The sequence below is a fragment of the Zalophus californianus genome, chromosome 7 (assembly GCF_009762305.2).
Source record: "Zalophus californianus isolate mZalCal1 chromosome 7, mZalCal1.pri.v2, whole genome shotgun sequence".
Classification (NCBI taxonomy): domain Eukaryota; kingdom Metazoa; phylum Chordata; class Mammalia; order Carnivora; family Otariidae; genus Zalophus; species Zalophus californianus.
The window spans coordinates 97,420,537-97,436,140 of NC_045601.1; the positions used below are offsets into that span (position 1 = coordinate 97,420,537).

At 38.5% G+C, this 15,604-nt stretch overlaps 1 protein-coding gene across 10 annotated transcripts in view; it reads right to left on the reverse strand.

The window, feature by feature from the left end:
* Window positions 1–15,604, reverse strand: part of LOC113927670 (muscular LMNA interacting protein) — a 239,815-nt gene that overhangs the window by 121,958 nt on the left and 102,253 nt on the right. For 5 of the 10 annotated variants that reach the window (XM_027603681.2, XM_027603684.2, XM_027603688.2 and 2 more), the window contains 2 exons: window positions 6,017–6,172; window positions 2,605–2,997 (listed from right to left, as the gene is read on the reverse strand). In XM_027603681.2, the coding sequence (XP_027459482.1) occupies window positions 2,605–2,997; window positions 6,017–6,172 (549 nt within the window). Of the gene's footprint in view, window positions 1–2,604; window positions 2,998–6,016; window positions 6,173–12,960; window positions 13,057–15,604 lie in introns of those variants that run through there. The other 5 variants (XR_003521705.2, XM_027603680.2, XM_027603683.2 and 2 more) reach the window with 3 other exon arrangements.

Below are 15,604 nucleotides of genomic sequence, written 5' to 3' on the forward strand. Positions count from 1 at the left end.
GCTGACTTCATAAAGGAATCAATATCTGTGCAGGGATTTCAAAGATGTGAGCTCTTAAATATTTATTCCTTTTACATACCTTACTGAACCTCACCTATACGCCAGATACTGTACTAAGTGCTGGCGACACAGAAATAAACGAGACAGACCTTGACTTAAATTGTTCTCTGTCTAGTGAGGAAGAAAGATAATCTGTTATTACAACAGGGTGAAAAGGAGTTATAATGGAGATTTTCTAAAAAGGCTAAAAAACTATACGGAAGATGGTACAGATGGAGAAGACCTAACTCCTCTTCAAAGGGAATGTCTCCAGAAAGAGGCACCACTTGAACTGAGCTTAGAGGATCGAGTGGCCTAAATAAAAATGGAGATAGGTCTGGGGAAGAAAGAAGTTGTATACACAGAGGAGTCAAGGGCTCAGGGATGGAAAAGTATGAAGTATGTACTTTTGTGGTAGTTCAGCAGAGCTGAAGAAGAGACGCAGAAGATGTGGATAGAAAATGACATCTAGGCTAGTTTATGGAAAGGTTAAAAGCCAGAGCAGAAACTGAAGGCATCTCTTAGAATAGCTTAATAAATTACGGCTGACTAATAGTGCTAACTTATGGACCGTTCTATACATGGATTCATTTTTACCAGGTAGACCAGAAATTCACTTAAATGACTACATTTCTGATTGAAAAGTAGATGGTGTTGGCATTAAGTAATCCAATCAGGGATATTCTTTAGACTTGTTGCTTCTACTACTGACTACATGAAAATTCTCAGAGTGCCTTCTTTGGTTCTCTGGTCATTACTCTGTGGTTGACATTTGTGGTTAACAATTACCGCATTCTTATTTCATCTTATTTTTATTTGATGATGGCCTACTATTCATTACTCAAATGGATTATTATAGGAAATTGAAATAGGAACAATGGCTACTCCCAAACATTTCAAGATCTAGTATTCCCGCATTAGTGGTAACCATCATTTTCAGCCACTGCTAATGAATTAGGTTGAACTCTGAACTCCAAACTTTCATTTGGAGCTTTGATAACAACAACTATAACCTACTGCCATATAACTCTTTTTTGGACAAAAGATTCCACAGTGTGTGTTCAGGCTCTAGTTTACTTCTGTCTATTTAGTCACATAAAAACAAATTAAATGACCAACTCAAGGAAAGAAATCTAACAACTGGGGTAAAAAAATAAAGCAAAAATCCAAAAATTGCTTCATTGAGAATATTTTCTTTGTTTACTTACATTTGTTATTATCACACCTACATGTTCTTCTCCAAGGGGCCACATCAAATTACCCTCCCCTGACTTTGGAAACCCCCATGTCTCCAACTTGGTTATTCCATCATCTTTCCCAAAGCAAGAAAGAAATGTTTAAGCCTATCACTGCTTACTGAGAATATGTTTAATTATATTATTAGAACATTTCCAATAACTAACTGAACATAAATTTTGAGAAGAAATAAATGTTTTAGTTAAGTAGACTGAGGTGGGAGTACCCCAGGAAGAATTTTCTATCACGAAAAAGTAGCCTAAGGACACTGGATGCTTATAGGTGATATAAATTCAGCAACAGGAAGTCAGTGAAGGCTGCAGAAATGAAAACAGGGTGGCACCCTAAATAAGACACTTACTCTACAATTATGCATAGGTCCTAGCAGCACCAAAAGGCCAACTCACCAATAAAAATGTTCTCCCAACTACTTTGGGACGCTTGCAAGTGCCTGATCTAGCAGATCCTAAACGGGACATCTTGGTACTAACACAAGCTTTCTCAGGAGAGCTCTGCATCCACTGTCTACTCCCAAAGCCAGGCTCTTCAGTCCTGACATTCTACCTATGCCTTGTCAGAGTCATTTTATCATTTCGTTACAACAAATAGCCAACCAATGGCAAATTCTTCCTATTTTTCCTTTCAAAAATCCCTCCCTAACCACTCCCTTTCTTTCCTACCATCACAGAAATGGGTCTTAAATAGGTTTTCCAACTTAAAGGAACTATTGGATTTTGTTGCTAAGTTTTGGGGTAGGAACTTCCCCCCATTTCACTGAGGCAACACCTGGCTAGTGGATTCCAGGATGACAACAGATAATTCTCCTTAAGACACACAGGCAAGAATTTTTTTTTTTCTTACACCCTTATTTCCTAGCATATCCTTTTCCTATTCTTTCAGTAGTTTAAAAGTAATGTGCTTGTGTCTAATATCCAACAAATATCTTCCCACGGGATATTTCTCATGTCTGCAGTATACTTCTTGATGCACACAGCTAACCAAGCACTCTCTCCTAAGAAATACCCAGTATCAACCTTTTCCAAGAATTGTTCAAAAGTAAGAGACAACATTCTCTCAGATCCACCCTAGCTGAACATTTTACATTTTCTCTTCAGCCAATTCACAGTACAATTATATAATCTTTTTTGTCTTATGAATTTATTATCTATATTTACTCTGTGATGATTTATGATCTTAGGATTTGGGTTTTTTAATATCTTTTTCTTTGAGAGCTTTGTATGCCTCGAACAGGAAGGCATTTGCAGAAAGCCTAGGATAAAGAGTATATAAACTTTTTTTTTTTTCCTTATGACAAGAAGAAAAACTTACCTGCCTGTGCTTTTGCTGAGGAGCCATCCCATGAGACATTTCAGGATATGATGGGGCCTGGAGGTCTGTCCCTCGTGTTTTGGGACGCACCACATCAGAGACCAGACTGGAGGAAATTGCTAGAGTTTTGGGCCGAGAAATTGTGGTGCCCATCCCCTCAGGGGGGTCTTGTTCACCTTTTCCACTTGTAGCTTCATCTTCCCCTTCCGAGTCCACAATAAAGACATATTCAGCTTTGAAGAGGTCACTTTGCTGCATTCCTTGAAGTTCGTTTGCTTTAATTCCCCTCGCTTGTGAAATCTTTTCACTGCCCTCTGAAGGATAAATCAATGTCCCTTGGTTTCTCTCCCGTTGGCTCCCAGCATTCAAGATCAAGTACTCATTGGACTCAGACTGCAATTAATGTAGAGACATAAAAGCATTGGCATTGGTTTGACGATGGCTTCCTTTTTCCATGTATACTTAAAAGTTTAACCTGCTTATAATCTCCAAGGACAAGAATTTTTTAAATACATGTAAAATCAGGTGGGCTTAGGAGAGACTGGGTCGAAGTTAACGGTTTACTTTTACCAGCCCACTTGTTTGTCCTGGTTCAAGCCCAAACAATTTAGGGCTCAGAATCAACATTGAGTAAATCCGTTTTCAAATAAATCATGACATAATTCCTTTAAAAGAGATAGAGACAACAATGTTTCCCATGACGAAATTTGTGAAACAAATGGGGGTTGGTCAAGAGTTTAGTTATTGGTCAAGTAAAACCTGTCTATCCTATATCAGCCGGGAGAGAAAGGAAACCCCATTGAAAGTTTCTAAAATAATACAAATCTCTCTAAAATTCTGAGAGGAAAAATAAAATTGGGACAAAACATATGGATATTCAGACAAAACCATCCAAAGTAACTGAAAAGAACTCAGGAATAAGACATCAAAAAAAAAGTAGGTATTTTTAGTACAAGGTATTTTTCACTGCTATTTTATTTTGTAATTCTAAATCTTTTCATCCAATTTTCTGTGAGTACATAGAGGATTTACAAGACCAGAGTAAGACAGCTTTATCAGGCTACCAAACATCTTTTTCTAAAATGAGAGCAACACTGTACACTAAGATTGTGTTTAAAAGACCCAATGTTTATTTTTCTGGTTTTGATAACCACGCTGTGCTTACTATCCTTTTCTTTGCAACATTTCTTTAGGCCTAAAATTACTTCAGAATAAAAAGTTAAAGAAGACACTAAGGAGACCAAAATAAACTGAATTTCAACCACAGTGGTAAATGTAACATGGGCTATTTTGTGCCTACATGTTGTGTGTGTGAAAATAGAGGTCAAACCACTGATTATATATAACTAACCTACGGAGGTGATTTTATATACCCATTGCACATTTTTCAGCTGATGATGATTTACTCGAGATAAAACACAAACTTCCAATTAGGATTTCTTGGACAATGGCCATTTCACATTTTAAATTACAATACCAAATGGTAACAAAAACCTAAATTGGAAAGAAGTTTAAATTAAAAATAACAGGATTCCAAGACATTGCTTATTAAAAGGTGACAAAAATTGAACTAGTTTTTGAAAACATTATTAATGATCTAAAATAAATCCCTTCCCCTGTACTATTCCTTATATTCCACATATGAGTGAAACCATATGATAATTGTCTTTCTCTGCTTGACTGAAAAAAATATTCTGCACAGATTTGTCTATTCTCTACAATTTACTTATTAAATCATTGATTTATATCAGAAAAAAATAAAATAAAATAAAAACTCCCTTCTCCCATAGCCCATCACTCTCTATTCCTTTACTCTAATGTATTTTTTTACAGCTTTATCACTATCTGAGATTTTATTATATACTTTTCACTTTTTTTATTGTCTGTCTTCCCAAGAATGACTTATATGAGGTTGGCTTTATTCATTCAGAACATAGCACCAAGCACATAGTGTATTCAGTAAGTAGTGGTTGAATATATAAATGATCAAGGGATTATTTACCCTGTTCTATTATAATATTGAACTATTTAAAAAATAGGAAGAAAAATCTTGAATATTTTAAATACGTAGTTGTGTGTGATCATTGCAATCAGCAAATAAATATCAACCTCTTAGGAAGCTCTGGAGGTTTGCAACCAAGATGAATTCATACATCCACAGTCTCATGCGCTCATAGCACCTATCCAAAGCATCCCATAAATATACTACATAGAGTTGAGTACTGTTAGAGAAAAACTTCACAGAAATTCCTCTTGTAGCATTTAAGATCTCCCCCAAATAATTTGACCTCAATAGTCTTTGAAATAAGGTAGTAGCATCTGAAAGATTTTCAGTAGATCTGAAAAATCTCAGATCACAGATATATTACAACTTTCTGGATAAGATGTTTTCATACAGACAAGGTGAATCAGATAAATAACCCCCTTTTAGTGGTTCAAGAATGCCACAAAATCCCCCAGTCACATTTTATTCATAATCAGACAATACTAGAATACATTTTAAAGAGAAATGTCATTATTTCTCATTATACTCAAAATGTCATTATTCTAATGCAAGTCATTTTCAGGGTTTTTTAAAGTTTGTTTTAATTTCATTGCCAGTCTTGGTCTCATTTTAGATAAGCATAATCAGCATATAAATATAATTTTATAACCAATTTTGTCTCTTACTGTTATAAAGTTAACATTTTCCATGGAATTACATAATCACTATAATTATAACTTTATGAAAATGATGTATTATCACACTCTTAAATTTTTTCTGATTGGTAGCTATTAGGCTATTTTTATTTTTCCCTGTTTTCCTACATAACATTTTTCTGCTTTTGTACTATTTCCTTGGAATACATTTCCAAGAGTTAGATTACTGAAAGGTTATGAACAGTTTTATGATTGTGGATAAGGGTTTTCCAACAAAATTGTACAAATTCACAAAGCTAGCTGCGAAGTGTGAGCATGTCAGTATCTTCACAACTACCCCAGCACTGGATATTGCACTTTTAAATTTTGCTAATTTATTGCATGTAAAACAACAATGCCTCACTGTTTTATCCTGTATTTTTGGTCAAGAAATTGACAGAAATTCAAACTTTTCAAGAAATTTTGTTTTTATTATTTTAAGATGTATTTGGGAAAAGAGGAAGTGACAGCAGGCAGAATGTGTCACATGAATAGCAAAGAATAGGATGTCAACTCAGAAGAGTTGAGAATAGTGTATTAAAGAGAAGGAGGGTCTGATAATGTTTGGGCTTCCATTATGCAGTTATATTTTTAGTCAAGCTTAGATTTCACAGTCATCTCACTTTATGCAAAGGAAAGAAACATTCATACAAATTTCCAAGTCATTCTTAAGGACAATTTAATGTTTAATATAAAATTGCTTAACACAAAGAAAGAACAAAAATAATCCTACCCTATTTACAGTTTCTGGATTCTTATCACTTGGTTCCTCAGGAATTTTAACAAGGAATTTAGAGGCGTCAGCCAACTTAGAGTGGGTTGGTAGTCTTCTGACAGTGGGGACAAATGTGAAGATCAGAGGTTTGGCTTCAGAATCACCAGAGGAGACCTATGAGACATGGAATAAATTAGACTTTCAATCTTGTCAAAGGTTTATCTTGACTTTATTTTCTATATACCATGATATTTACCTCATTTATTTTGATAAGTTGACTATTGACTTGTGATCATGTGTATGGTTGCCAAAGAAAAGAGCTATAAAAATAGTGATAGTGGATCAGATCCCTTTTTTAAATTATTCCATTTATCGGAGAAAGCAATACAACCCCAGAAAGATCCTATTGTAGGGTATGGCAACAAAACAGTGGATTGGCTAGTTGATCTCTTGGAACATTAAAGGGCACCTCTACCTTCATAGGATCATCAAAAACATAGCATCTAGTCTGTTTCAAAATTGACTTTTATTCATTTAACCCTGGGTTAGCAGGTTCAATCTGACTCATAATCATCAAGCATGCAAGAAATTTCCAACATGTATCATTAATGAGAATACTAAAAAATGGATTTAAAATTGAAAGTATGCTTTTTTGGCTATCAGAATACCAATGCCTGTCCTTAAGGATATACTTTCTCTTTCATCCATGCTTTATGCATTCAAGAATGATTATGTTTAGTATTTGTTGTGGGGCAGGCACTCAGGAGCTAGGGATGCCATTGTGAATAGGAAATGGTCAATAGACCACACACAAGAAGAGAAAAGGGTATGCCCAGAAGAGAAAGGAAAAGTGATGAGGGGTACCTGCCTACACACCCTGGGAAGCTCTGTAAAAGGCTACATCTGAAATGTAGGTCCCAGTGAAGAGGACGATAAAGATGTCCCAGGCTGAGAAAACAAGATGAGTGAAAGCATGGAAAGGCAGCAGCAGTGAGGTGTGGATCAAGCTTAGATCCTGTCGTATTGACAACGGAGAACCATTAGAGCACCGTAGAGTGGGAAGTGATGAAGTCATATTAGAATTCTAGACAAATAATTCTGGTTTTAAAAGACTCATGGCTAGTGACAAGCACAGAAAGCCAAGAGCAAGAGGTTGAGGACTACATGAAAGGGAAAAAGAGAAGAAGGTGCCATAAATTTCTCTTGCAAGAAATTTGGATGAGGAATAAGGAGGGATGTTGAGAGTAGTTAGCAAGGGAAGGAGAGTCAAAGAGCTGCCTGTGTTGGCGTGTAATCGGATAGACTTGAACATGTCTGTAGACTGGGGGGAGGGATCAGGAGAGAAGGAAAGCAAAACAATGTCCTGGAAGAAGCTGGCCAAATAAGTTAAGGGAACAGGAGAAGGAACATGGCCTCCTTTGAGTCCAGAGAAAATGAACTAAGATACAGAAAAGCTCATGAATGTGGTGCACTGGGGAGCAGAAAGGTGGAGTGATCAACATGGATGATAAAATCAGCCCCATCTCATCAGAGTAACACTGCCCCTCTGTCACCTCCATGCCTCTGTCACAAGAAATATGATATGCCCTGGCAAGACCCTCGCTCTCCTCTCCCTTTAAGCCGTGCCCCCTTTCTATGCTTTGAACCCCTCAGACTTCACCTTGGCATTCCTTTTAACCCCAGCCATGTCAGCCCCTGTGAGAAACCCAAGCCTCAGAGTCATCCCACAATCCCTGTGTGCTACGCACACCCCTCGTTCTTTTCCCATCTGTCCCTGTTCCAACACTTGAAGCCTTTCCACCATATACTTTCTGGTATTCAGTCAGCCACCACAAAATCCTCCATGTCCTTAACCTCTTCTCTAACTATCCTAGCTCTAACCAGACCCTGGCTTCCTCTGAAGGGCTTTGTCTCTAAGAAGGTACCTCAGTGGTAGCTGTTTTCTCTCACACTGGGCCTGGAAGTACAAGAGTATCCTTCTCACTCCCCTGTACTGTTTCCAGACCATTCCTCTTTCCTCTTACCTAGAAACTTCCAGATTTGAATCTCCTGTCATTTTAGTCTATACTCTTCACTGTCATCTGCCCACACCCAAATGAAGCCTTCTTTCTTTGAAGATTTAGTTCCTGGCTCAATTCCACTCTCTTTAACGCTATGCTTTGTGCAATACACAACGTCATAGCCCATGGGTAATTTTCCTCATATTGTGTTGGCTGGGCCTCTACTCCTTTTTTGCCACTCAAATCCCTAGCCTCAACCAATACCCACAACCCCTATATAATGTCACCTTTCCATTCTCTGACCACCACTTCTTTTCTTTCCATACCTCCCTCTCATACTCCAACTCCAACATTTCTCAGAATTTACCAGAATGAAAATCTACTGATCCCCCAGCATTATATTGCCCCATATTTCTTTTTTTTAATCAGCCTCAGTGACTGCATTCACCACAGTTACCTCCATACATACTTCTCAAGTGCCTTGCCCTCTCACATCATTCCCTCCCATTTGGGTAAACCACCAGCCTCACTAAATCTAACCTCCTACCTTCTCTACTCCTGCACCACAAAGGTATGTGATTGGAGGAAATCACACAACTATGCTTCCTGGTTTCACTTCAGATTTAAGACTCTGAGCCCAAGCAGGCCCTTCAACCTTGCTCTATAAACATACTATAGCTACATAGCCCATTTACTCTCCCACTTGCCCAGAAAACTCATCCTCTCCTCTTTCTTCAAACCCCCAACATCTTCTTCCATGGCCTTACTCTGAGCTGATGACTTTGTTTCTCATTTCACTGACATAACTGAAGCAATCAGAAAAGAATTTCCAAGGTCCCCATAACCACATCTACTCACCCACCTGCATCTTTGTTCTCTTATGTGGCCTTAAGTCCTGCCACGGTGTCCCTACTAAAATCAACTCTCACTTGAATATTTTGCCTTCTACTAACTTTCATTTATTCAACAAGGTGTCATTAAATGCCTACTAAACACTAAGGCACCACTCTTAAGTGTTGGCGATGTAATGGCGAGCAAAAATCTTTACACTAATGGAATTTACATTCTAGAGGAGGATGTGGTAAACAAAATGAGTATGTAAACTATATAGTACTTATATAGTTATACGTTATGAAGACTGGCTATAAGGTTATTGCAATGACCCATGGGAGAGAAACGGTAGGTTGAACTTGGGTTGCTATGGTAACCATAATAAGAAGTGCTAAGATTCTGGCTATATATTTTTTAAGATTTTATTTATTTATTTTTGCGGGAGAGAGAGAAAGACAAGTGGGGGAGAGGGGCAGAGGGAGAAGCAGACTCCCCGCTGAGCAGGGTGCCTGATGCAGGACTCGATCCCAGGACGCTGGCATCATGACCTAAGCCAAAGGCAGATGTTTAACCAACTGAGACACCCAGGCGCCTCAGATTCTGGCTATATTTTAAAGGAAAACTTAGAATTTGCTTAAAAATTAAATGTGGGATATGAGATAGATAAGAATCAAGACGAATACAAAATTATTGACCTGAATAAGTGCAAGAAATGAGATTTTATTTACTAAAACAGGGAAAAAAAAAACAGGTGAAGCTAGTTTGAGAATAAAGATCAAATTTGATATGCCAAATATACACCCAAATGGAAATGTGGGTATGGTAGTCAAGTTTAGTCTGTCCTTAAGATAAAATTATTAGGGTTGTTAACTTATATGTGGTATTTAAAACCACAAGATCAGATGAGATCACCAAGGGAGTAAGCACAAATAAGAAACAAAGAGGTCCAAGTTTGAACCCTCCAGACTTGGAACATTAAGTGATCCAATAGCTAAGAAAGAACTAGCAAAGGTGACATGGGATTTTAAGGAAAATAAAAAAATGTGGAATGTCATTGACATCAATAGGAAAGATGCCTGACTATAAACAAAAGGATTGACAGGCTATGCTGAGGGCCCATGAATTTGTTGTAATGAAGCCAATTTGCTTGGCCGGTTGATATTCCCTCCAGAGATATTCAAACAGCCTCTCACAGGAACAGAGAAAGTCAACTGTAGCACTTACAGAGCTGGTGTTTGGAAATTGGAAAGGAAGTTGAGGAAATCGAGGGCCCCGGTGAGAGTAGAGCAAATGACCAAAATGGAGTGGAGTTTGGACAGGTCCAGGAGAGGGACCCTCAGAGTCAAGGGACCAGTGGTCTCTGAGGCTCAGAGAACAGATCTGATAGCATGGTGAGTGTCTGGGAGAATGGCTTGAGAGTGTAAGATTTAGAGGTATAGTAATTCAATGTAATCTAGGCTTTGGCCTGGAGACTGAGTATCTGAGAAGAAAAAACAGAAAAGGCTCTGAGCTTGTGAAGCTCAAGCAACTGTGAGGCAAGAAGGTTGACAAGGTCGGCCTGGTGAAAACGAAAGTCACACTAACCACAAAACTGTACTGGAGAGAGAGACAGATAGCATGGGGGAAAATGTGAGCCTGGGGTCAGGAGGTACCTGGAGCAGGCTGCCTGGGACACTAGATTAGTAATCAGATATTTTCTTTGTGAGCATGTAATCAAACAAAGAGAACTGGATATCGTTATAGGAGATTTCACCCAAGTTATAGGTCTAATGAACTAAATGTAGGCCACTTATTATACAGTAAAACTTTCTGGTAACTAAAAACTGAAAACAGCTATGCCTTCTAGAAACTATGCATATTCCTTAAGGAATATCAAACATATAGGCAAACTCTCCTGAGCCAACTGGCATTTTTTAATATTCTTTTTTTGGTAAGATTTTATTTATTTATGGGGGTGGGGGGAGGAGCAGAGGGAGAGGGACAAGCAGACCCCAGGCTGAGCTCAGAGCCTGACACTGGGGTCCATCTCAGAAGCCTGAGACCATGACCTGAGCTAAAACCAAGGTTCGGACACTTAACCAGCTGCACCACCCAGGTGCCCCTAATACTCTTTTATGCCTTTAAAGATAGTTGTCCTTATTCCCTCATTGCAGTCATGTCAAAATTCCCAGGTTGCAGCTAATCATCAGAAAATAATAAATCAATGCTTTCCTTTGTGGTAAGGAACATTAGATTCCCTTGTGAGATTTGGAAAGCCCATTAGTCTTATCAGCACTAACAATAAAACACACTTACTGGATAGATTATTTCCTAGGAAGGCTTTTTGACATGACTAATCTCATCAATATCATGATAGATGGGGAGTGGTTTTAGCACCAAAATCACTAGAGGTAGTTTGGATAATTCATTGCAGAATTTCATGTGGGCAGGAGATAAACACAGTCCTTTAGGAGTCAAAAAAGAAGTGAAATTGTGACCTTATCCCCAGGTTTTGTAGGCCTACCCCATGTCCCCACATGATGACTACAAGTCTATTTTAGGTACTACCCCAGTGAAATTTAAATACTGATATATGAAAGGCTTCAGTAAAAGTGCCCCAGGGGTATGAAATACATATAGCCATTATTAACAGGAAGTGGCTTTGCCTTCTAAAACACAATGCTGAAAATTTACTTCTTCCATGGCCTTACGCAATTTGTAAAATGCAATGCCACCTAAATCCCTAAAATACAGATAGATCTCCACTATGCACACCCCGTAAACTATGGACTTTTTAAAGGGTAATAGCTATCATTTTAGTGACTAGAATGGAAAAAAATATAAATGAAAACTGATGCTTCAGTGCATAAGGTGCACTTTTCACACAATGCCCTCAAAGGAATTTCTAAGCATAACCACATGTTGACAACAGAAGCAATAGAAAAGTAAAATAATTTCTTTCTTTGTTATTGTCATATTTTCCTTCAGACACACCCATATCCAACATAAAATGTCTTCCCCAGCGTAGAACAATTTTTTTTTTAAGTTTTAGTTGAACCAATACATGATGTCATTCAAGAATAACATAAAAGGGAAAATCTAATAGGACTAAAGACGTATTCATCTTCCTGGGATACTGGGTTGGAGAAAAAGATCAGGGATAAATTCCTGGCTGCACACACGTCCTCAGAAGCACCACCACAAAAAGGGCAATGCTTTGGTATCCACTTTTAGGCTGGGAGTACAGTGTTAGCACGGGGTTCTTTTCATTGCTCCTACCTAGCATCCTCTTACCGAACCAAGGAGTTAGAGAGATTTTTTTTTTTTTTTTTTTGTACAGAATTTAGGTTGGAAAAGGATTTGAAATTACACTAGTCACATGATGCAACATTTAGATGAAGAGCCACGTGTTCGCCAGGGTAGACTGCTGAATCCCCTGCTCAGAAAAGAAAAAAAAAATTTTTCTCTTTACTGCATACCGTGGCCAAGTTCCAGTGGAGCCCAGAAATGAATCGCTATGGTGATGAAAAATCATTTTCCACACAAAGCAGAAACAGATGCATGTTAATACCATTGCACTTGTTAAATGCCAGTTTAACACTTTCAGTTGTCAATGCCATTTAAAAACACATCTTAGTTCCTATCCTTGGGAAACTATTTTAATAATTGAAATTAGACCAGAAAAGATTAACATCTCACCCTAACTATGGTTTCAAGCACTCAGAACTCTCTGAGACTGTCCCCCTCTCACTGGACAGCCGAACAATAACTGAAGAAATTGCGTTTCCCCATGCCATGTAGGGTCACTGTTCGTTGCTCAGTTTCCGGGCTGCAATGCCTTCCTGTCTTCTAGTCCCCTAAAAGTTCTCTTCCTTCCCATGGTGACACCCACACTCACAGATGGCCACTAGCCTCCTGTTAAGAAGAGACATCGCAGGGCTTCAGCTTCCACACTATGCCAAGTGCAGTCCCGAGCATTTTCTTGGGTTGGCCAGCAAGCAGTTTGCTTTTCTCTGCTCACCCTTCCACTAACTGTAACACTCAAATTTATCTCTACCCAGGCAGCTCTCCCTCAAAGCCCTCTCGCAGCAAACACTGAAGAGCACAGCCTTTAAAAGTTCTTGAAAGCATTAAAGAAAAACTTCCCTTTACCTGGGGTGTGGTCTGAATGCTCCCTGCTAAGACGCACGAGTTCATTTGGAGGTAACTGTTCCCGCAGTCACTCAGAAGCCCCTGTTCTGGAAGCATTGATTCATCACATAAGGGAGTGAGCAAACCGATGACTGAGGTGGGAAGGGAGCCTCTCACTAAAACAACACAGACTCACACAGAAAAAAAAGAATTCTAAAAAGAGGTAAAGTGGCCTCCTCCCTGAATTGAAGAATTCTGTCAGCTCCCAAGAGTAGATTTATGTGTAGATAATTTTTAGATTTGAGACTTCATGAGAGGTCATGTTGACTGCTGAAATGAAGCCAGGGGAAGTAAAATAAGAAAAAAATAAGAAAAAAGAAAGAAAAGAAAAAAAGCCACCTATATGTGTTTGCCCTCTTTTCTTGTCACGCATGTATTCCAATTACATATTCTACGAAAAGAGAGAAGCCAGATTGTGCAGGGACAAGAAGCTGATTGAAAGGCCCGAGCATCTGCCAATCTCAGCAACCAGTTGGTCACACTCACTGAGAACATTCAGAGGTACAAATACGTGCAAACACTGTGCCTAAATAAAGCACTAGAAAACACACAGCAATCATTTCAAAAAATCAATAGTATTATCGGTCTTTGGCATGTAAATGCAAGCAGCAGGAGCATCTGTAGTGACTGAAGTGTTGCTATTAATCACATTAGCTCTAGAATGAAGTTTGGAGTCAAATATTTGTTGAAACAAAATTCCCTTCCGAGGTTCCTGGAAGACAGTGAATGCAGACAAACAAACCTCAAAACTTCACACGTGAAATTGGAGAGTCTTCAGCTTTCAGTGGTTCTATTTTTTTTTAAGTATTGATTTTTCTCCAAATCTGTAATATCTATATTTGTGCTTTGGCAATGAAAGATGTTGTGGCCCAAGGGCTGGTTATAGACCAAAGGCTATGGGAAGGAATGAAGATTTTATTTCGGGGACCTGGATTATACCTCTTAACATTTTCAACCTTATCAAAAGCCAGAATTTGTGGAAACATTACAAGTAAAATAATTGCCAAAAGTGATTCTACTAGCACACTGGCAAAAATTCTTCCAAATAGCACAGCACTTTTTGACCTAGAAAATTCTCCAAATTTCTGAATAGAAGTGCTGTTACATCACTAGCCAAATTATATGCCTTCCTCAGGCTATGTGTATTTATGGATACTCAAAAGAAAATCTAACACCCTTTATGGATACTCAAAAGAAAATCTAACACCCTTTATGGATACTCAAAAGAAAATCTAACACCCTCCTGCCCTCAAAGAGCTTACAATCCAATTGAGAATAGAAAACAGATATACAAATAACAGAAATGCAAAGCAAAAAAAGAAAAGAAAGTCCCACACTGGAGTTCTCAAACTTTATGCATAGACCACCTGGAGAGCTTGAGGAGATCTGGGATGGGCCCTCAGATTCTGCATTTCCAACAAGCTCCCCGTTGATGCCCTGCTGCTTGTCCATAGAAACTTTGAGTAGCAAAGACCTGGGGGAGTTATTCAAGTAATTCAAGCAGAAAGTGGCATTGGGACTGCACTTCAAAGGATAGGGGAATGGGGACTTAGGAAGGTGGGATAGAGTAACACTTATTTCAAGCAGAGGTAAAGCCTTCAGTGAAGGCCGCTATCAGAACAGCAGTACTATAACAAGCAGAGTCACAAAGGATGAAACCCTAGAGTTGATCACTCACTGGCTGTGGGACCCAGGGGGATCTCTCAAAGACAGTCCTTTCTCCTGTGAAATGTGGATACAATAGTACTTATCTCACACGGTTCTCGAGAGGATTATGGTAAAATCATGTAACCCCTAGAGATCACATTCATCTCACACAGTTCTAGTGAGTCACTCCCTAAGGGGAAGCAGCAGTCGAGTCCCTTGTCAATAGTTCGATCTGTTCATTCCAAGTAGACTCAAACGACTATGAAGCTCTTCTCCCATGCTTCATCATGTCCGCCCTCTGGTCTTTTCTCTCGTTCCTTCCCCCAATCAAAGCAGTACTTATGCGTGTTGGCAAGTCAACTTTGGAAGAGGAAATACTTCAGCCCCTATCTTTTGCCCAATTTGAATTCTTCCTTGAGTCATTTTATAACATGAGAACCAATTAAATTAATCCATTATTTTGCTATTTGGCTCTGTGTCTTACTGGCAATTTTTCTCTAATCATTATCTTTCCCTGGTTTTATTAATAATTGTTGGTGTTGTAGACTATTTGTTATATTGATAGAAGTAATAATTGTTAGTTAAAAAAAACCATAATGGTCATGCATTATAACAGCATGCTTCAGCCATCTGGTTAGTAACTACATATAGCCTCAAAGAGCACATGTATTTAGGACAATTTCTATAGAAACCATCCTCATTTGAATAGAAAATGATGGCACCTGTTCAAAAACAGGCCCCAGTCCTGGATTATGAAGAGCAAGTTAAGTTACTCACACAGGATGGAGGAGTAGGGAGGAAGAAAGTGTCTATCCTCCAATTACAACGACTTTTCCTATCGGTAAGAACATCACCTAGGGTCTGCCCAAGACCCTGAAGGATTTATAAACACAAATCTTTTTTTTCTTCACAGTTTAATGTAGGCATTTATTCAATTAGGCTAAAGCCATCACATAAA